The sequence below is a fragment of the Takifugu rubripes genome, chromosome 21 (assembly GCF_901000725.2).
Source record: "Takifugu rubripes chromosome 21, fTakRub1.2, whole genome shotgun sequence".
NCBI classification, from domain to species: Eukaryota; Metazoa; Chordata; class Actinopteri; order Tetraodontiformes; family Tetraodontidae; genus Takifugu; species Takifugu rubripes.
In genome coordinates, this window is record NC_042305.1 from 14,453,328 (window position 1) to 14,474,663 (window position 21,336).

The 21,336-nt window shown below is 47.8% G+C and overlaps 7 protein-coding genes across 8 annotated transcripts; 2 read left to right on the forward strand and 5 right to left on the reverse strand.

Moving 5' to 3' along the window:
• Positions 1–899: 899 nt before the first annotated feature.
• LOC115247534 (cell division cycle protein 20 homolog B-like) lies at positions 900–4,079 on the reverse strand. The gene is made up of 11 exons (XM_029829551.1): positions 4,053–4,079; positions 3,464–3,680; positions 3,160–3,254; positions 3,008–3,059; positions 2,852–2,941; positions 2,581–2,783; positions 2,400–2,494; positions 1,959–2,187; positions 1,755–1,856; positions 1,560–1,683; positions 900–1,133 (listed from the first exon to the last, which is right to left on the reverse strand). Exons 1-11 carry the CDS (start codon positions 4,077–4,079, stop codon positions 1,036–1,038), a joined length of 1,332 nt encoding a protein of 443 aa, XP_029685411.1. The 3' UTR covers positions 900–1,035.
• LOC115247535 (probable glutathione peroxidase 8) lies at positions 4,003–6,207 on the forward strand. The gene is made up of 3 exons (XM_029829552.1): positions 4,003–4,284; positions 4,448–4,812; positions 6,204–6,207. Exons 1-3 carry the CDS (start codon positions 4,078–4,080, stop codon positions 6,205–6,207), a joined length of 576 nt encoding a protein of 191 aa, XP_029685412.1. The 5' UTR covers positions 4,003–4,077.
• Positions 6,006–7,886, reverse strand: LOC101077455 (granzyme A-like). The gene is made up of 6 exons (XM_029829282.1): positions 7,745–7,886; positions 7,303–7,424; positions 7,034–7,163; positions 6,811–6,943; positions 6,486–6,737; positions 6,006–6,399 (listed from the first exon to the last, which is right to left on the reverse strand). Exons 2-6 carry the CDS (start codon positions 7,361–7,363, stop codon positions 6,241–6,243), a joined length of 735 nt encoding a protein of 244 aa, XP_029685142.1. The 5' UTR covers positions 7,364–7,424; positions 7,745–7,886; the 3' UTR covers positions 6,006–6,240.
• Positions 7,887–8,447: 561 nt separating this feature from the next.
• LOC105418829 (cell division cycle protein 20 homolog B-like) lies at positions 8,448–14,286 on the reverse strand. The gene is made up of 12 exons (XM_029829272.1): positions 14,182–14,286; positions 13,920–13,967; positions 11,111–11,327; positions 10,808–10,902; positions 10,656–10,707; positions 10,500–10,589; positions 10,229–10,431; positions 10,048–10,142; positions 9,601–9,829; positions 9,397–9,498; positions 9,202–9,325; positions 8,448–8,789 (listed from the first exon to the last, which is right to left on the reverse strand). Exons 1-12 carry the CDS (start codon positions 14,257–14,259, stop codon positions 8,692–8,694), a joined length of 1,431 nt encoding a protein of 476 aa, XP_029685132.1. The 5' UTR covers positions 14,260–14,286; the 3' UTR covers positions 8,448–8,691.
• gpx8 (glutathione peroxidase 8 (putative)) lies at positions 11,649–13,338 on the forward strand. 2 transcript variants are annotated; one of them, XM_029829279.1, is made up of 3 exons: positions 11,649–11,931; positions 12,095–12,463; positions 12,874–13,338. In XM_029829279.1, the coding sequence occupies exons 1-3, from the start codon at positions 11,725–11,727 to the stop codon at positions 12,919–12,921; spliced, it is 624 nt and encodes a 207-aa protein (XP_029685139.1). In that variant the 5' UTR covers positions 11,649–11,724; the 3' UTR covers positions 12,922–13,338. The 2 variants fall into 2 exon arrangements, with proteins under 2 accessions (XP_029685139.1, XP_003978372.2); XM_003978323.3 differs by having other exon boundaries at positions 11,651–11,931; positions 12,095–12,356.
• A 1,759-nt stretch (positions 14,287–16,045) lies between the features above and the next one.
• mcidas (multiciliate differentiation and DNA synthesis associated cell cycle protein) lies at positions 16,046–19,045 on the reverse strand. The gene is made up of 7 exons (XM_003978329.2): positions 18,725–19,045; positions 18,582–18,654; positions 18,441–18,511; positions 17,999–18,056; positions 17,720–17,919; positions 17,530–17,628; positions 16,046–17,460 (listed from the first exon to the last, which is right to left on the reverse strand). The coding sequence occupies exons 1-7, from the start codon at positions 18,800–18,802 to the stop codon at positions 17,047–17,049; spliced, it is 993 nt and encodes a 330-aa protein (XP_003978378.1). The 5' UTR covers positions 18,803–19,045; the 3' UTR covers positions 16,046–17,046.
• Positions 19,046–19,731: 686 nt separating this feature from the next.
• On the reverse strand, positions 19,732–21,166 carry ccno (cyclin O). Its single transcript, XM_003978330.2, has 3 exons — positions 20,806–21,166; positions 20,522–20,707; positions 19,732–20,445 (listed from the first exon to the last, which is right to left on the reverse strand). The coding sequence occupies exons 1-3, from the start codon at positions 21,127–21,129 to the stop codon at positions 19,933–19,935; spliced, it is 1,023 nt and encodes a 340-aa protein (XP_003978379.1). The 5' UTR covers positions 21,130–21,166; the 3' UTR covers positions 19,732–19,932.
• Positions 21,167–21,336: the final 170 nt, after the last annotated feature.

Consider the following 21,336-nt stretch of genomic DNA (forward strand, 5'->3'; position numbering starts at 1 on the left):
CACAAACGTGTGAATATGAAGGAAGAGACAAGAAGAGGTAGAAAAATTTGGAAAATGTTTCATGGGCTAGTGGGGAGGTGAAGGCCTGTGTTACTATAAGGCCAAAGGAACATTGTTTGTTTTTGTGCTACATCATCAGTCTGAAGGGTTGTCTTCCTAGAACTGTTCTGAACTTGGCTTTGTGGTGAGATCTCAGTTTAGCAAAGGAAGTCTAGAGTCGGTACAAAAATGTCACTCTGGAGAAAGTGATAGTTTTTTTTATTGAACCATGCAGAAGAAAGCCAAACTGAGAAGGACCTAAAAACGCTATAAGATTTCAATTTTAACATTCACTAAACTATGTAGAAAAAATACTGTGAAAGATTAATCGCCATTTTAGAGTCAGCTTCAGACGCGTAAAGAGAAAGCCTTTTAAAAAATCCACTCAATGTCACAGTTGAAGCTCTGTGAACGGGTCGGTGGAGACGAGGAGCTCATTCCTGCATTTCAGATGTTCTGATGATCTTCTTGATCCAGCGCAGATGCTCTTCAGTAATGTAGGCGTACACTCCGGGGACCCTGCCACATCGACGACCGAAGGAGGTGACCCCCACCAGTGCCCCGTTGCACAAGAGCGGCCCTCCTGAGTCGCCCTGAGGTGAACAGACATGCACGTGGTTTCACACAAGCTCAGCGGAGGCAGTTATGGCAGGTCGCTCACCTGCTGCACAAACCCTACATGACAGGCGGAGAAACAGTGAGGAGTGAGGTCACATTTTATGACAGGAAATCAACATTTCACACAAAATATCTCAAAATATATTATAGAAATCGATGGCTTGTTAATTTTTTATGGATCCATCTAAAGTAAAGACTCTGAGATGACAATCAGACTGACCTGACACACAGACACTTAGCATTAGCATGTGATGACAATCAAAGTCTGAGGCCATTTTTCAGTTCACAGTGTGCAGACTTGTGACCTGCTGTAGCACAAACGTGTACTCTTGGAATCAGAAGTGGGATTAGTTCTTGAAAGTGGGCCTTGCGTCCGATTCACATGTCCCAGATTCGCAAGCGTTTGTCTGCTCCAGCAGAGAGAATCTGAGTATTTCCTGTGTTTAATGCCAAATGCAGGACTCGCTGAGAATGACCTAAGAAAAAAGTAACTTTAACATTTAAAAGTCATACAACATGGTTCATACTGAGAGTCATTTGAGGCACCCCCCAGGGCTCTGTCCTTGTGCCTCCACTTTTCTCCCTTTATCCTCCTTTCTCCTTTCCCTTCTTTCAGGGGAAACATGGACTCTCTATCGTTTTAGCATTTAAAATGATGTCAAAATGTGGTAATCTAGCAGTAGTATCAGTTTCACTCAAGATTCTTATATGAAAGGAAGCGATGGTGGGTTATCCTGCTCATTTTCTGTAAGTTTCACAATTATTTGCAAGCCCAACTGCTATGAGGTTGTAGAAATGTGACACACGTCTCTGTAAATTCAGTTGTTAATATTAATCATCAAGCAGAGCATCTGTTCCAGTGTGGCTGAGTGGGTTCAGCTCTTGCTTTCATGTACTCTAACCTGTGAACTGGGAGGTGAGGTTGAGCGAAGCAAAGTCCCAGGACCAGCAGGCGATATGGTGCTGAGGTAAACCGTGGCCTGTGACCAGACATCTCCTCTTTTCAGCCCATCGCAGAGAACAGATCTGCAATCAGACTCGTTAGGAGTGACCCAGTGTATTATTGCCCCACTGCTGCCCTTCTGCTTTCAATGCACCTGTGAATTTGTGTTGGCGATGGTCTCACAAGTCCCAGAAAGGGCATCCCAGATTCTAAGCTTTCCATCTTGATATCCACCTCCGGTAGCGATCGTGTTTCTCTGCCAGGGACACCAACCCATCGCCTGAACGATGAGGCGACCTTAACACTTGCTGATATACTTGGTTGATTATTCGATAGTGATCAAAAGAAAAATACCAACCTTAACCACACTGGGCTGTTTCATAGCAGTGACTGGCGAGCGCATCCCCGTGCATCCAGTTATGCTACTATCCCATATGGAGAGAAGGCCCTCTATGGAGCCGCTGGCCAACCGGCCACCGTCTGGTGACCACTGAAGGCTGCAGAGCCCCTCCTCCTGGAAAACTGATCCAATTAAAGATGCAGGAGCACGAAAGTTGTGGTGAAAGATACTTCCAAGAGCAGATCCACTGAAAGTGTGGAGACAGTGTGACCTTTAGACATTGCTGAGTGGGTGGTGATGGCAGCTTAGCATATAAAGATCAAGAATGGGACAAGGACATTGTGTGTGTCTGTGTGTGTGTGTGTGTGTGTGTATTTGTACTTGCTGCATATTGACTACCAAAGTGAGGGCATTTTTTTGTGTGTGTTATTTTCCTGCATATGCACAGTCAAAACAAACCTGCTGAGTAAGGGCCATTTCCAGGAAACAGCTCTGACCACTGAGACATGCGCTAGCAAACACCTCGTCATGTGCTTGCAGTCAGCATCCCACAGCTTCAAAAAAAAAGACCCTGAGTTACCACAAACCAGCAGCTGCCCCCTCCCTCAAAAATATTTCCATTAGCTCTAAAGCTTCATACCTGTATCTCCCCTCGCCTGGTTCCCACACAGAGAGTTCTGCCGTCTTCACTCCAGCAGAGAGAAGAGATAGATTCTTGTCCTGACAGTGGATCTGGTTCCAAAGATCCCACCACAGTGTGTGTTTCTGCGTTCCAAATGTAGACAGAGGAGCCCAGTGCTATAGCAACCGTATTATGGGAGCTGCAGTCCAGAAGGTTACAGTCTGAAAGAGTAGATGACCTCAAGTTTTGCTAGGTTTAACAAAGGTTTTCTGGAAATTTTCCTACTCACAGTAGTCGTCGAGCAACAGCGGTGCTGCAAATGTCTTGTTTTGGTCCACAACAGTAAATGGCTTCGAATCACTTCTTTTCTCATCACGACCTGCATTAGATGTGTGCAAAATCACATTTACACATCACAGACACATCATTTCTAGCTCCATCTCACCAGTCCCACGAGCATTTGCATGTTCAAGAGCCTCAGGTCTCCACAGCCATTTCTGCAATCCAAATATTAATCAGCATTTAATTTAACGGACAAAAACTTAGAAATAATAAAATAAAAATGAAAACTAGGAATTGAAACTTCTTGACACAAACCTGGTTTAGGTTATCCTCTGTATGTCCCCTGGTATTTAAATTGTGTGATGTGCTGATATTTGCAAGACGGGACGTTGACTCCCCTCCAGCAATTACTGAAATCCATCATAAAATGATGCATTAAATATTAGTCTGACAACATGCTGGGGTAGTTATGGTCCACACAGTGAGGTGACAGATGTATTTCACCTATAGTTATGCAGTACGTCTCCAATAAAGATGACATTGTGACTGCATCTTCAGAACCCCTGGCATTCTGTTAATATTTCAGGTGTTTTCATGTGTTTTTGATCTGTAGATTTACCTGGGGAGTTTATCCATGGAACTCCCTGTTCACGAGGTCCAGGTGGGGAATCCAACTCCAGCCTCTGGCGAACGGCGTCAAACTCAAAGGCTGCTTCGCGGCGCCCCCTGGAGGTCAAAGGCGTACTTGCAGCATGACTGTCGATGTTCCTCCTCTGAATGATTCGCCTCTTGAATCGTTTGTATGATTCTTGTCGTCCCCAAGGTGTCGATACGTTCTATTAAAAATAAAATTATTACATTGAGTCATTTCCAAAGCATAAATCGTCGCCACACGTGCCACTATCCAAGCTAACGTTACAAATTACAAAACATCCGGATTGGCTTTTCAAAGCAAGGCTCCCTCATCCCTTCTACATTGTACGCCGGATATTTAAACGAGAATCAATAGTCTATAGGTGCAGAAATTTTAATATTGTGAACTAAAACCGAAAATTAAAGATTTTATTATAAGTTTAAAACTCGTAGCCACACGTCGTAATCTTTTATTTTGAAGGGTCAGATATCCAACTTCCGTTTTCCCCTATTACGTCAAAGGAAACTTTACGTGGTTCCTTCCATCAGTCCTGAGACTTTCGACGGGACGCAGCTTCGGTTCGTTCTTCCCCCTCCAACATGGAGGCCTTAGGGGGCTACCCTACCAGGTCCTCCAACCCCAAAGCCAAGAAACTGACCGTCCTGTTGAGTATGACAGTCGGTGTGGGGTGCCTGTTCCTCCTTCAGACGCAGCTGCTGAAGCCGAGGCGACCGTCGGACTTTTATTCCTTCGAGGTTAAGGACGCGAAGGGGAGGACGGTCTCTCTGGAGAAGTACCGAGGAAAAGTAGGTCCACATCATCACCAAATGTCAGCCCAGCATGACCCAAAAGTCCGCCTCGGCTTTAGCCAAGTCAGCTTTCCTGGATGGACTCACGCTTGAAGACGCGAAGAACGCCTCCACGGTGCTGTCGGCTGTAGTTTTACCCGCTTTTCTCTCCTTCTTCCAGGCGTCTTTAGTTGTAAACGTGGCGAGTTACAGCGAGCAGACGGAGGGCAACTATCGGTATCTGCAGGAGCTGCACCGGGAGCTGGGCACCTCTCACTTCAACGTCCTGGCCTTTCCTTGCGGTCAGTTCGGGGACACGGAGCCCGGGACCAGCCGGGACAGCGAGGCTTTCGCCAAGGCCACCTACGGCGTTACGTTCCCCTTCTTCAACAGGATCAAAATAATGGGCTCCGAGGCTGATGGTTTCCTCTCCTCTCCTTTCCTCTCCTTTCCTCTCCTCATCAAGCAGACTAGTTATGCTGATTCTTGTGTAGTTTTTCTGCTCCCCCCCCCCTATTTATTCACAGGTATCGCCGCCTTCGGAGCTGCATAATGACCTCCGGCCCCGCTTAAGTGATTGTATATCGTATTTTTGTGTGTGTTTCTGTGCTCTGTGCCTCTCCCTCTCCTCTCCTCTCCTCTCCTCTCCTCTCCTCTCCTCTCCTCTCCTCTCCTCTCCTCTCCTCTCCCTCTCCTCCTTTTCCTCTCCCTCTCCTCTCCCTTCCTCTCCTCTTTCCCCTCCTCCTCCTTCTCCTTCTCCTCTCCTCTACCTCCCCTTCACTCTACTTCTCCTCTCCTCTCCCTCTCCCTCTCCCTCTCCTCCTTTTCCTCTCCCTCTCCTCTCCCTTCCTCTCCTCTTTCCCCTCCTCCTCCTTCTCCTCTACCTCCCCTTCACTCTACTTCTCCTCTACCCCTCTCCTCTCCTCTCCTCTCCTCTCCTCTCCTCTCCTCTACCCCTCTCCTCTCCTACCTATTCTATCCTCTACCTGTCCTCCCCCTTCTCCCCTCTCTTTACCCAGCCCCCCATCAGCAGGAGGGTCCCCCTACATGAGCCTGGTCCTGCTCAATGTTTCTTCCTGTTAAAGGGGAGTTTTTCCTTGCCACTGTTGCTTGTCTGGGGTCAGGCCCTGGGATTCTGGAAAGCGCCTTGAAACAATTTTGATTGTATAAGACGCTATATAAATAAAGATTGATTTGACCATGGTTAAAAACCTTGTATAAGAACCCACAACCCTGAGATCAGGGGCAGAAAAGTCAAACCGTAAAGACATAAAAGGTAAAACTGTCCACATTTTATAATTTAACGTTCTCCTGAGTTCCAGACAAGTTTCTCTTCAGTCTGAACTCTGGTGTGGATCAAACAACCCAACTGGCTTACAAGGCAACCCTGGTGCAGTTACTCGCAGTCGGAGTACAAATGAACAATTCAGTGAACCAACGAGGGGAAGAGGACAAAAGGGAGGCAGTGAACAAGGGAGAAGAAATGACAAAACACAAACGTATGAATATGAAGGAAGAGACAAGAAGAGGTAGAAAAATTTGGAAAATGTCTCATGGGCTAGTGGGGAGGTGAAGGCCTGTGTTACTATAAGGCCAAAGGAACATTGTTTGTTTTTGTCCTACATCATCAGTCTGAAGGGTTGTCTTCCTAGAACTGTTCTGAACTTGGCTTTGTGGTGAGATCTCAGTTTAGCAAAGGAAGTCTAGAGTCGGTACAAAAATGTCACTGGAGAAAGTGATAGTTTTTTTTATTGGTTTTTTATTGAACCATGCAGAAGAAAGCCAAACTGAGAAGGACCTAAAAACGCAATAAGATTTCAGTTTTAACATTCACTAAACTATGTAGAAAAAATACTGTGAAAGATTAATCGCCATTTTAGAGTCAGCTTCAGACGCGTAAAGAGAAAGCCTTTTAAAAAATCCACTCAATGTCACAGTTGAAGCTCTGTGAACGGGTCGGTGGAGACGAGGAGCTCATTCCTGCATTTCAGATGTTCTGATGGTGTTCTCGATCCAGCGCAGATGCTCTTCAGTAATGTAGGCGTACACTCCGGGGGCCCTGCCACATGGACCACCGAAGGAGGTGACCCCCACCAGTGCCCCGTTGCACAAGAGCGGCCCTCCTGAGTCGCCCTGAGGTGAACAGACATGCACGTGGTTTCACACAAACACAGTGGAGGCAGTTATGGCAGGTCGCTCACCTGCTGCACAAACCCTACCTGATAGGTGCCCTTCTTCTTTGACCCTGCACATATCATTGCCTTGGTGATAGGGCCGTAGTATTTGGAGCACTCCATTCTGTCCACCACTTTCACGTTGACAGACATCAGGACATCGGAGGGTTTCATGAAAACCAAGTTTGTCTGCCCCCATCCAGCAGTCAGACAGCTGCTGCCAGTTTTTGGCTCCCTCTTAGGGCTCTCCAGGGGGTGACATTGCACGTTCTTCGTTAGCGTTGCTGCAGTTGCAAGCTGAAATAAAGACAACAAACAGATCTTTGTGTCGAACTGCTGACGGCTCGTCTTCCTCTAAAATGACCGTCACCTTCAGCATCCTCAGATCATTGACCTTTGTTTCTCTGTTATAAGCCGGATATGGAATGCTGTGTGTAACCCTAAACACCTGCCAGGACTTCTTTTGTCTGATGGAATGCACCCCCAGTGCTACGGTCGTCATTCTGTAAGTGCAGAGAGGCAACGTTGGAATGTACGCACCTGCCCTTTTGTAGAGACAATGTGTGATCCCGGATGTGTGATATAGTTCCTACTTTTCACAGTGGGCAGCTGTAAGGACCCATTTTGGATTGATCAGTGTTCCTCCACAGATGTGTGTATCGCTTCTCACCAGAGCCATGTAGGGCATCACTTCTTTACCACCGATAATCTCAGAGCCATGGCCTAAAGAGGAGGGAGGAGGTAAAGTTTTACTTATCTTGCATCAAAAAACTTGACAAAGGGGTCAGAAATGAACAATGAAAAAACACAGGTGGACTCTGCTGGTTACAGTTGATTCACAGCATTAATAAAAAAGACTCACCTGGCTGGACAACCAAAAGGACGGCGCAGGAGATGAGGACAAAACCCTCCGGGGAGAACATCTCTTCTGATCTCTCTTTGATGTGAGACACTGAAACCCACCCTGATCGAAAGGATATGGTTCTGTGCATCAGGGGATTTAAGAGTCAGAAGGAAAATGCACTCAAGATGTCACCACCGTCACAAATCTTAACCGCGTAGTCTTGTGCAACTGTGGTTAAAAAAGTGGGATGGAAGTGTGGAATTGCAGTAGTCATGCCAGCAGCTACTGGGATGAGAGTCATTCGTGAACATGGGCAGGTAACCAGCTAATGGTAGATCAATCACCACTCGTCTTTAGTTAAAATCTTGCACTTATGTTAATGGGCACAATATGTATGAGATCACACCTTGAAAATAATGCGGTGACACAATGTTCATGCTTTTACCTTCAAAACGATTACCTGATTCCTCTGAAAATGTCATAGGAGAATCCAGACAGACATTCACTTGTTATAAACAATTCCCAAAACAGGCCCGTCCTGTTCTGACTCGTCGAGTGTCCGGGCAACTTTGAAGAGTCCTGTATTTCCAACAGGGTCACATTTAAGCCGACATGAGCAAAAAGCTCCTAAAGAGCTCAGCAAATTCTCGACTCTTGAAATGCTGCACGTTGCAACAACATTGTGTGAAACCTCAGACCCCCGAAACAAGGGCCCTCTGCTCACATGTGAGCTTCAACTTAAAGGTCTTTACTTGCAAGAACAGTCACAACAGCAACAAAATAAATCTGCTAGTCATCTGTAACACTGAACCTGCACACAGAAAGATACAATTTAGGTAGTTTGGATTTCAATTCGGTTAACTTGTGCGAGTACATTTGGAGGAAATGACAACATTCGGTTTTAAAGTTCCTGTCAAATTTCTCTGTCCCTTCTGTAGATCTGTTTTTGACATTTTTAGTGGAGTTTTTATCAGAACACCTTGATGTCAGTAGGTATCTTCATTTGGTGAGAAACTTTTTAGTAACATTGGTATAAGTAAGCATTGGTATAAGAAAAGGGATGTCGTGTGAGAACTGTCAAGTTTTGCTTGTGGTAAATTAGCTTGGTTTTGCAGTGAGGTCACATTTTATGACAGGAAATCAACATTTCACACAAAAATATCTCAAAATATATTATAGAAATCGATGGCTTGTTAATTTTTTATTGATCCATGTAAAGTAAAGACTCTGAGATGACAATCAGACTGACCTGACACACAGACACTTAGCATTAGCATGTGATGACAATCAAAGTCTGAGGCCATTTCTCAGTTCACAGCGTGCAGACTTGTGACCTGCTGTAGCACAAACGTGGACTCTTGGAATCAGAAGTGGGATTAGTTCTTGAAAGTGGGCCTTGCGTCCGATTCACATGTCCCAGATTCGCAAGTGTTCGTCTGCTCCAGCAGAGAGAATCTGAGTATTTCCTGTGTTTAATGCCAAATGCAGGACTCGCTGAGAATGACCTAAGAAAAAAGTAACTTTAACATTTAAAAGTCATACAACATGGTTCATACTGAGAGTCATTTGAGGCATCCCCCAGGGCTCTGTCCTTGTGCCTCCACTTTTCTCCCTTTATCCTCCTTCCTCAGGGGAAACATGGACTCTCTATCGTTTTAGCATTTAAAATGATGTCAAAATGTGGTAATCTAGCAGTAGTATCAGTTTCACTCAAGATTCTTATATGAAAGGAAGCGATGGTGGGTTATCCTGCTCATTCTCTGTAAGTTTCACAATTATTTGCAAGCCCAACTGCTATGAGGTTGTAGAAATGTGACACACGTCTCTGTAAATTCAGTTGTTAATATTAATCATCAAGCAGAGCATCTGTTCCAGTGTGGCTGAGTGGGTTCAGCTCTTGCTTTCATGTACTCTAACCTGTGAACTGGGAGGTGAGGTTGAGCGAAGCAAAGTCCCAGGACCAGCAGGCGATATGGTGCTGAGGTAGACCGTGGCCTGTGACCAGACATCTCCTCTTTTCAGCCCATCGCAGAGAACAGATCTGCAATCAGACTCGTTAGGAGTGACCCAGTGTATTATTGCCCCTCTGCTGCCCTTCTGCTTTCAATGCACCTGTGAATTTGTGTTGGCGATGGTCTCACAAGTCCCAGAAAGGGCATCCCAGATTCTAAGCTTTCCATCTTGATATCCACCTCCGGTAGCGATCGTGTTTCTCTGCCAGGGACACCAACGCATCGCCTGAACGATGAGGCGACCTTAACACTTGCTGATATGCTTGGTTGATTATTCGATAGTGATCAAAAGAAAAATACCAACCTTAACCACACTGGGCTGTTTCATAGCAGTGACTGGCGAGCGCATCCCCGTGCATCCAGTTATGCTACTATCCCATATGGAGAGAAGGCCCTCTATGGAGCCGCTGGCCAACCGGCCACCGTCTGGTGACCACTGAAGGCTGCAGAGCCCCTCCTCCTGGAAAACTGATCCAATTAAAGATGCAGGAGCACGAAAGTCGTGGTGAAAGATACTTCCAAGAGCAGATCCACTGAAAGTGTGGAGACAGTGTGACCTTTAGACATTGCTGAGTGGGTGGTGATGGCAGCTTAGCATATAAAGATCAAGAATGGGACAAGGACATTGTGTGTGTCTGTGTGTGTGTGTGTGTGTGTGTGTGTGTATTTGTACTTGCTGCATATTGACTACCAAAGTGAGGGCATTTTTTTGTGTGTGTTATTTTCCTGCATATGCACAGTCAAAACAAACCTGCTGAGTAAGGGCCATTTCCAGGAAACAGCTCTGACCACTGAGACATGCGCTAGCAAACACCTCGTCATGTGCTTGCAGTCAGCATCCCACAGCTTCAAAAAAAAAGACCCTGAGTTACCACAAACCAGCAGCTGCCCCCTCCCTCAAAAATATTTCCGTTAGCTCTAAAGCTTCATACCTGTATCTCCCCTCGCCTGGTTCCCACACAGAGAGTTCTGCCATCTTCACTCCAGCAGAGAGAAGAGATAGACTCTTGTCCTGACAGTGGATCTGGTTCCAAAGATCCCACCACAGTGTGTGTTTCTGCGTTCCAAATGTAGACAGAGGAGCCCAGTGCTAAAGCAACCGTATTATGGGAGCTGCAGTCCAGAAGGTTACAGTCTGAAAGAGTAGATGACCTCAAGTTTTGCTAGGTTTAACAAAGGTTTTCTGGAAATGTTCCTACTCACAGTAGTCGTCGAGCAACATCGGTGCTGCAAATGTCTTGTTTTGGTCCACAACAGTAAATGGCTTCAAATCACTTCTTTTCTCATCACAACCTGCATTAGATGTGTGCAAAATCACATTTACACATCACAGACACATCATTTCTAGCTCCATCTCACCAGTCCCACGAGCATTTGCATGTTCAAGAGCCTCAGGTCTCCACAGCCATTTCTGCAATACAAATATTAATCAGCATTTAATTTAACGGACAAAAAGTTAGAAATAACGAAACGAAACTGAAAACTAGGAATTGAAACTTCTTGACACAAACCTGGTTTAGGTTATCCTCTGTATGTCTCCTGGTATTTAAATTGTGTGATGTGCTGATATTTGCAAGACAGGACGTTGACTCCCCTCCAGCAATTACTGAAATCATCATAAAATGATACATTAAATATTAGTCTGACAACATGCTGGGGTAGTTATGGTCCACACAGTGAGGTGACAGATGTATTTCACCTATAGTTATGCAGTACATCTCCAATAAAGATGACATTGTGACTGCATCTTCAGAACCCCTGGCATTCTGTTAATATTTTAGGTGTTTTCATGTGTTTTTGATCTGTAGATTTACCTGGGGAGTTTATCCATGAAACTCCCTGTTCACGAGGTCCAGGTGGGGAATCCAACTCCAGCCTCTGGCGAACGGCGTCAGACTCAAAGGCTGCTTCGCGGCGCCCCCTGGAGGTCAAAGGCGTACTTGCAGCATGACCGTCGATGTTCCTCCTCTGAATGATTCGCCTCTTGAATCGTTTGTATGATTCTTGTCGTCCCCAAGGGGTCGATACGTTCTATTAAAAACAAAATTATTACATTGAGTCATTTGCAAAGCATAAATCGTCGCCACACGTGCCACTATCCAAGCTAACATTACAAATTACAAAACATCCGGATTGGCTTTTCAAAGCAAGGCTCCCTCAACGCTTCTACATTGTACGCCGGATATTTAAACGAGAATCAGTAGTCTATAGGTGCAGAAATGATATTATTGTGAACTAAAACCGAAAATTAAAGATTTTATTATAAGTTTAAAAATCGTAGCCACACTTCGTATTCTTTTATTTTGAAGGGTCAGATATCCAACTTCCGTTTTCCCCTATTACGTCAAAGGAAACTTTACGTGGTTCCTTCCATCAGTCCTGAGACTTTCGACGGGACGCAGCTTCGGTTCGTTCTTCCCCCTCCAACATGGAGGCCTTAGGGGGCTACCCTACCAGGTCCTCCAACCCCAAAGCCAAGAAACTGACCGTCCTGTTGAGTATGACAGTCGGTGTGGGGTGCCTGTTCCTCCTTCAGACGCAGCTGCTGAAGCCGAGGCGACCGTCGGACTTTTATTCCTTCGAGGTTAAGGACGCGAAGGGGAGGACGGTCTCTCTGGAGAAGTACCGAGGAAAAGTAGGTCCACATCATCACCAAATGTCAGCCCAGCATGACCCAAAAGTCCGCCTCGGCTTTAGCCAAGTCAGCTTTCCTGGATGGACTCACGCTTGAAGACGCGAAGAACGCCTCCACGGTGCTGTCGGCTGTAGTTTTACCCGCTTTTCTCTCCTTCTTCCAGGCGTCTTTAGTTGTAAACGTGGCGAGTTACAGCGAGCAGACGGAGGGCAACTATCGGTATCTGCAGGAGCTGCACCGGGAGCTGGGCACCTCTCACTTCAACGTCCTGGCCTTTCCTTGCGGTCAGTTCGGGGACACGGAGCCCGGGACCAGCCGGGACAGCGAGGCTTTCGCCAAGGCCACCTACGGCGTTACGTTCCCCTTCTTCAACAGGATCAAAATAATGGGCTCCGAGGCTGAGCCTGCTTTCAGGTTCCTCACAGGTCTGCAGACACAACAGCTCTGTCTCGGACCAGATTGCTCAGCATACACCCCCAACGCACTGGCATTCTGCACGCCAGGAGATGCACAACTCCTGACTATGCCAACTTTAAGTGAATTTTATTGTAAATAACCTAGTCTAACGCCATACTGTGATTCAATGTTGTGGAAAGTCATGCAAAGGTGAATAGGTGTCCAATACAAAATGTCCTCCCTGTAACATGTACAAACTTTATATAAATAGTAAAACCTCTCCCAGAGTTTTATTGAATATTGCTAAGTTGGGTTAATGAACTTTTAAAGGCATGGGTCACCCTATTCTAGAATGTTCTTTATTAGCCTTCAGTGGCATCAAACAGCCACACTTTATTTATTACCATGTGTAGTACAGTTAAAACAGTGATTTAGGCCTTTTCTGAATGATAAAGTGTAACCTCGGGTTTATACTGGTCGTACTACTCGCTAAGTACTTTAATCATGTTTTTGTTACTAATGACAGACATGTTCCTTTTTTTTCAGATTCTGTCCACAAAGTCCCCAAGTGGAACTTCTGGAAGTTTCTGGTGAACCCAGAGGGTAAAGTGGTCCGCTTCTGGCGGACGGACGAGCCCTTGGAGAGCATTCGGCAGGAAGTGACCACGCTGGTGCGAGAAATCATCGTCAAAAAACGGGTGGAGCTATGATGGCGGTTGGTGGTGGTTGACCGGGCACGTGTTGCACGAGGTGCAGGCGTTCCCGTGACGATAGAGGACCGGACTGAACCTCCATCCACGTCTCCCTCCATGGAAACCGGAGGCTCGTGGACACGCGCGCTCGTTCCTGACGGTGTGTGTTTGTGGTTGGCGATGACAACCGTGATGAACATTCAGGATGACGACCGCTGCTGCAGAAGAAGGATCTTTTTAACCACTAGGGTTGTTGCCTTATCAGTACCTTAGTACCATTGGCTGTTTTTACATTAAATCTCTTGAAATGAAGCATAAAGATTGTTCCGTTTTGACTGATCGAACAGCAGAGTCAGATTTCCTCTCTGATTTTTGCCGTTTCCTGCTGTGAGCTGGGCTCTGCTCAAGGTTTCTGCCTATTTCTAGGACTTTATTTACATGCAACCATCACAGATTTACAGACGTTCCTAGTCCAGCAGTTTAAAGTTCTCGTTTTAGAGGCGTTTGCTGGTGGTTGGAGAGCAGTAGCAGGTAAACTGGCGAGAACAGAATCAACCAGCTAACATGACACTGCCTACCAGCCACCCGCTGTGAGATGCGTCCACTACATTTATCCAAATATTCTGTTTCTTGGATCTGAGTGAGCATGAAACAAAATGCCTGGTGCAACTGTTAGGGTAGCAGAGCATTGTGAGCTGGCAACGGGAACATCAGCTAACATTACACTGCCTCCCAACCAGCCGCGACACACGCCGCCCGCCTACATGGCAACATGATGGTGGCGTCTGAGGTTGGTGGGCGCCAGCAGTGAGGAGTGTCGCCCACAGCTGTCAATCACACAGCCGGCAGCAGGCAACGCCACGCAGCCACCCGAAAGTCTGACTTCATTTCCTCACTTACTTCGACGAGTCTCTGTCTCCTCTTGCCTGTGAAATCCCTCCTGTTGTCCTGAATATGAAATAAAGGAAGCGGACAAGGTCATCAGAGAAGAACCTTTCTGAGGAGTCAGAGCTGTGAGTGAGGGACAGGGTTGCTAAAGAGAGACACCCATGTGTTTACGCTGAGATGGTTGCCTGGCACACAACAACAGGTCAGCTGCACCACACAAAGGACATATTGCATAAGCAACAGTATTTAAGTATTACTTTATAGACATACTGACCAGGTGGGGATGAGCTCTGTGGTTTTGGCGCATCTTGACTTCCACGGTGGTAAAAACCCCTCCACCTCCAGGCTGCATGTGTGAGGAGCAGGTTTATGCCCGGTGCACCTGTTGTCCGTCCCCCTGCTCTAACCCCAGTCTTAAATACTCTCCCCAGGCGCACCGAGGAGCGGGAAGTCCGCTCCTCTGCTCTCCTATTGGCGGTTTATCCCCTTTCTTTTCTTTTTTTTTAAAGCAAAAAAAATACATACACGGTCCGTGGCGCAGGGATTCCCTCCGCGTCCTTGTCTCTCCTGGAAACTAAAAAAGAGCTCTGCGACTGTTTAGAAAGATGGAAATGACAGTTTATAACCTTGTCGAAGTCAGAAGACACTCCTCTTCAAGTGTCAGTTAATCCCTCCAGACTCAAACACCCCAGTCATGAGGGAGATTATAGGCCCATTACTGTCCTATTACTGAACCTAAAGCCAGTGTAAAATGTAAATTTAGACCAAATTGACAATGCTGCAATCATTTCTGAAAGGGGTTTATCAACAAACATTTAACAATGTTTATTAGCAATATTTATTTATTTATTTATTTACTGATTTTGTGACGAATGCAAACAAAAAAGGCCATAAAACGTTGTAATTACTTAACCTGTAACGACGAGTAAATGCGTTTGTGTTATAGGGGCGATAATGCCCGCTCGGCTCCTGATATTTGCGGGAAGATCCCGCGTGTCCGCGGGCTGCGCCTTCCCAATGACGTGTTGGTCTCGCGCTAAGGTGGCCCGAACGGCGCGAGCAGCACGCGTTCCCCCCCACCTGCCACTTCCATATGCCCCCCGAGCGCCCGCAACAGGCCGAGCGCGAGCCTGGAGCATGTGTGACAGGTGCGTGCTCTCCACGCGCTCTGGCCCGACGCGGAGCGGCTCCTCCAGCCAGCGGCCCCCGCTGGTTAAACCCCCACCTTATCAACGCAGATCAATGGGCTCCCCAGCGGCCCTAACTCGTGTTAATTGGTTCTATTAATCCGCCGTTAATGGCGCAGCCATGATTCTAGATTATAATCTGTTGAAACGAGGGTTCCTGGCAGCCGATTCACCTCTCCCTGGGATAATTATTGTAAAACTCCATATACCTGGAAACGTATCTTAATACCTCTCAATCACCAGTGAAAGTTGTATTTACCCTGAGGCATTAGCCTACCCGCAAATCACCCACTGGAGAAAAAAAAAGGATTTAGTTTAACTACTCCGTGTTTCCCGCGGGACCCCGTCTGGTCCGCAGCCTCCCCCAAGGTTTGGATTCAGTCACCTTAGAAACTCATTGTGCCTGTATTTTCCTTTCCCCTCCCGCATTGTCCCCCGCAGTTTGGCGGTAGCTTAACCGGTCAAATGTCTCACAAGCAGCTTAAACAAAGATGCGGCTGCTCTCAACTGCTGGGGGGGGGGGGGGTTTGCAGTAAAAGCGTCGTCCTGCTAAACTGAGGTGAAGGTTTTCGGACAACAAGTAGTTTATTGTACACACTCAGGTTAAGGATCATTTATGTTGGGAAGATAAATAAATAAAGATGATGCATCACGCAAATAAAAAAAGCAGCTTGAGAGGAAAGGGTCTGCGCCATAGCCGTGATGCATTCAAGGACACATACCTGCATGTGTTTACACTGGGGAGATTTCCCTTTTTCAGGTTTAGTGACAGATTACGACGCCAGACAGACTAAAGCAGCTTTGCTTGTGAATTTACTGCGGTGTTTATTTAATGTTATTGACACAGCACTTGTACATAGATGTGGTCACACAGCTCTTCACATACATGATTCACCTGTAGCATTTAAGGGACATGAGGACCAGTCTTTTCTCTCTGAAACGTCAGATCCGGGTTAATCACATTTCCATCTCATTCTCCAGGTTTTCTCATATTTACGTGCTGTTATCGTGCATCACCGACCGCAGCAGGTCTCTAAACGGTCTCTACCCCTGTGCTGCCTTCACTGCACCAGAGTAAACAGGTCCTGCTTTGGGAAGTTTAAACAGGTGTCTGACCTGTGATTTGACATTGTCCTCTGCCCCCCCACCTGGTGCACCTCACACAGCAAAAACTGTCCGTGGCGTCCATTGAATGACATCATAGACGCCCAAAAGACTGATTAGTTTAATTGCTTGTCCTTCTTAGATGAGGTGCCATGAGATTTTTTATTGTCGCCGTCATAATATGGGTTATCTTATCATCAGCCGTTGATGTATTTGACTACAAATATAAAGGATTTACAGTCCTGCTGTCAGTTTTGACTGTCTTTATTTTGAAATAAGTGTTTCAAAAATGGTTTTCACTGTTATTCTTCTGTTTTATTGCCCCACAGGTACCTTAAACACATCACAGTTGTCTGTAATGCAGTGGCACAGCCTAAAAAAGAGACCTATGATGTCTCCAGTCCATGCATCACGCTCCCATTCAGACCACACAGCCACTCAGGCGCAGACAAAAGAGCGTAGGAGGCTTCTTACACAAGGTCATTGGGTCACATTAGGCACAAAAGCTTTGAAATTCGAAAACAGTTTCTTCACCTGCAAATATCAACGCATCAGCTACAACCAGATGTAGCCAACACAACACACGGTACAGTATAGAAGCATGGCGATGCTTCATTGTTTGGGCAGCTCGCTGCGGCGTGACGCGTGTAAACAGAGAGCGAAAACAAAGGCTTTGGCAGTATATTTCCACTGTCACCTCTGAGTGATTAGCTTCCAAATGCTACCTGAGGAAGACATCATTTAATCATTCACAGATATCAATATCAATTATCGGTTAAGCATTAACGGTCACTGCCCACCCACGCGCGCTCCGTCCATCCTGAAGACAGGTTTAACCTGGCCGGGTCTCAGCTGTGGTTGGGAACCCAGCGGAAGCGGTATCCTCCTTCCTGCATCCTGGTGGTGAGGGCTTGTCCCTGAGGGAACGCCCGAGTCCTTATGGTGCCGTGTTCCCTGACAGAAGTTCTGAAGGACCAGATGTTGCCCTCAGCTGCCGCTCCGCCGCCGTCTTTGGAAAAACACGTCTGCAGGCCGGAGAACGCGCCGTGCACACGTATGACCTCCGAGCCCTGCTGCTTCACTGTGGCGGAGCCGTGCAAGACAGCGTTGCAGCGTGTGCTGATGTCCCTCAGCATGTCCTCCACTGAGTCCGAGGACTCTGTCTCGTATCCCTCGTCCAGCCGCTGCCGCTTGCAGGGGCTCAGCGGGGGTCTGTCGTCGGGCGCCGGCGTCCGCTCCCTCTCTGTTACTGCCATCAGGTTCTGAGGGAAAACCGAAGCAATAAGACCCAGAGACATGAGTCAAGAGAGGTCAGTCCTGCCGCCACTCACCTCCAGCACCGAGGCCAAGTGTTTGGCACGTCTGGCTAACTGTCTCAGGTGGACGTTTCGCTCCTGCAGGTCATCGGTTTCGTGCACGGTGTCTCTGAGCTGCAACAAATAACATCAGACGGATAAATTCAGATAAAATTGATAATATTTGAAAAGCCGCACAGATTCCATATCGCAGTACGACATTTACCCCGTGGTCGACTTCTGCAGGGGCCTGTGGTGCCCCGGCTCTGCACCCAGGTCCAAATTTGTCTGCGTCTGTACTGGGACAGGCCAGACTGGCGTCCTCAGTGGACATGTCCCACTGCGGCGTGAGTGGGGGGATGACGCATCCCTGGAATGGCACCAGCTCTCCTGGGGACAGGCTGCTCTCCAGGGTGGAGGGAGAATCTGTGCTGACAGATCACAGCATCACTGACAAAAGTGCCTAAAAGGTTCGTCCACGCCAGGTTTGGGTGGCTTTACTCACCTGCAATAAAATCCAGCGCATACCCCCCAAAGTCTTGGTCCTCGTCACATCCGTTCACCTGTAGACAAATTTAAAAAAAAATGCTCTTACACAGCCAGAATGTATTTAATCTCAGTGGGAATCGTGCTGACCCGCAGACCTTATAATCCCACCGTGACTGAGCAGGATAACAGTGCTTTGCCCTGGCGCTGATCATTTCAGTGAGCCAGTTGTGTTCCAGGCGCAAGGTGAGCTGCTGGAGCCTTGCAGACCTGTGAGGTCTGGGCCAATTAGCGCTAGTCTGCGTCGCATGTGCAAACAACACTCCAATTCGCGCAGAATTCCAGCACTCCGTGTCAAACATTAACAGCCTTAGCGGAATCTAACAGTATCTAACCTCACAAGCTGTCTTGAAAGTGACTGATTTGTTTTATATCTTTGTAAAGGTTTTCGTTTTCCTCACCTGAGCGCCGAGGACGCGGCTGTCTCGTCTCACGGAGTATTCCAGATCATCCCACGCAATTGTGGAAAAAGCTGTAATACGGAGAAAGTGTCTCAATGTCCACATATCGTTGAGTTGAGGCGTGTAATGCGCGGAGCTCACCTTGTTTCAGGGCGCAGGGGAGCCCCGCGCACACGGTGACCGGACTGCTGCTTCTCGGCCCCACCACTTTATGCTGATGAAAGAGAAGAACGTTTAGCCACGAACCAAAAACGTTATATTTAAAGAAAGGTGGGTCCACTGACCGCAGCTCTCCTCCTGCGTCTGCCGACCTGGTTGGGACAGACAGCGGCCAACACTCTCCTGTCCTTCTGCGTCTCCATCGCCCTGCAGGACTGCGGGCTCGGGCTGCGATTTACACCCGATATAAACGAAATTCTCCCGGTTGGAGTCTCTCCATGCCGCGGCCTTGTAATTCTTGCCCAATCAAATGCACTTGCTCGGTCTCCAGGGAGTGACAGCGTCCTCGGAGATTAAAGTGCGGCAGACTAACGGTTTCTGGTCTGAAGTGTAAAGTGGTACCGCGCGTAACGGCGCCATTACAGCAGGTGCTGCGCACGTCAGACCTGCCCTCCCTCCGCCTGTTGCCAGATATTCCCTGCGCATATGGGTTTCATCCAACTTTGCCTTAAAAAGGAAGCCCCCAGAGCTGAGACAGACTCTATAATTTTATATCATTATCGACTGCTTTGCTGCTCCAGTCTATCAATGCGTAATTTGTACCCAAATACGCAGAAATATCTTCCCAAATTTGGCTCGTGGATGCGTTTAAAGAGGGGTGGAAAAAGAAAAGAGCAAATACGACAGACAGCTCAGCAAACACGGTTGACAAATGTCTCTAACTAGTCAACAAACAGAGGGCACCTTGTTGCCCCCTTAACGCTGAATGCACCTGTGTGGTCGATACTATGTCAGCAGGTCAAGAGCCCACGCGTAATGGATGACCAGCCGCGGAACCGACCAGACCGTGACGGCACAGGTCCGTTACAAACAGCGACGCAATGCTAAATCAAATCTTTGTATATAGAGATCACCCGTTCTATAAAGTATCGTTCTTTATTCCCAAAGGATGCTTCTGACGTCACAAGTGTGAGTTTATAATTATTTCTAGCAGTAGGTTCCGGAACCTTTTTTCTGGAGCATTTTTTTTAAATCATAGATAAGATGTTCATTCATATCATTTACCCTCGTTGACATCCGCACAGGTGTGTTTTTGCTCTGCTGTGTGATGTGATGGGGATCAAACGCCAAATTTTATCCTGGCATTTAATCTCAGATTTTAAAAACGAAGGTCAACATTTACAGCACGTTTCACAGTTCCGCCGTCAAGGTCGCTGCAACAGTTTGAATGAAAAATAAAACATCTCAACACTAACTGCGTGTGCATGCAGGCGCCATAAACAGTAGTTGGGGGTCAGGGAGCAACAGACTTTATTTTTTATAGTTAATAACGTCACAGGGTACAAATCGTTTCCAACATGTCTTTGTTTAATGACACCAAAAGCTTTAGTTTGTCTTTGCACTCCAGGGCCAGGCTGCGTCGGACCCCCTGGCTCTCGTCGTTGGGGAAGATCAGGAAGTTCTCCGAGTACCCTGACGTCTGTGCAGAAATCTGCTGGGAGCCCAGTTCACCTGCCCACTGGCCTCCCATCAAGTCACTGGTCAGCCAAAGAGCGGAGCCGGCGATCACAGACGGCGAGTACTTGTTGAAGGCGTAGTCCGCCAGGCTCAGCTCACACACCTTCTGCGCCAAGCTGCTGTCTGCGGGGAACCTGCAGCCGCTCTCAAGCCGGGACGCGTCCAAGTAGTTGGTGTAGTAGTCCAGGAAAAAAGCCAGGGTGGGCGCGTCCAGCCGGAAGTTGAGGCGAAGCAGGATGAGGCACTCCAAGTTGCAGAGCTGCTCCTTGGTGAAGGCATCGCAGCAGAAGGACAAGAGGTGGCTAATGCGCGGCGAGCACACCTCCACCTGGATGGGCGACAACAGGAGGGTCAGAGGCGGCTCCTGGAACCGCCGCGCCACCTTTCTGTGTCCCAACACTCACCTGTTTGCTGGCGAGCAGGAGCGCCGCCGCTCCCACCAGCTGGAAGCAGTCTGCAGCCACCGGCGTGGACACCAGGAACCTGTCCACGATGTTCACCGCCAGGCAGCAGCTCTCGAAGGACAGCCGGAGATATTTGTGCAGGGAGATGAGCCAGCTGACCAGGGTGCACCGCGCCTCTGCCGTCAGCTGCAATCGGACATTTTTAAGATTGTCTTTTTAATCATTTTCCACATAAAAATGGCACATTGGTGAATATAAACGCATGATTGTGCTGAGGGCCCCACTTGTGGCTGCTGCTCCAAGCTTCTGCACGGATGGAAATGCGCCTCCTTCTCTTTCTGGATTCTGTAGCCGATGTCTCCGTACTGCAGGAACCAAGTGGGCAGCTGCCCCGCGTGTGGCCGCAGTGGAAGCACCTCTATCCGAACCGGGGATGGACTCGGAGAGGGTGCGAGGTCTTCCTCGAACCCCGAGTCGCACAACTTGGACATGAATTTCTGTTTCCTGCGGCGGGCCTTCTGGCGGTCCGACGGAGGGGCCGCTGTGGTCGTCGGTGTCCGTCTGTGAAGCGTCCCGGAGCCGCAGCCGCCCTCGGCAGGAGCCACCATCCTTATCAGGCCGATCACGCATCGGACTCACGCATCGGCGACTCCGCCAGTCACCTCCCATCACTTTTCCCGGCGCCTTCCCGCCCCTGCACCCGCATCCCTCCCTCGTCACTTGGCAACAAGGCGAAACAATCCGTTGTCCCATAATAATTAATTAGGCCACGAACCATATGTTAAAGCTATTTTCAGGGTTTACGGTTAACTTCT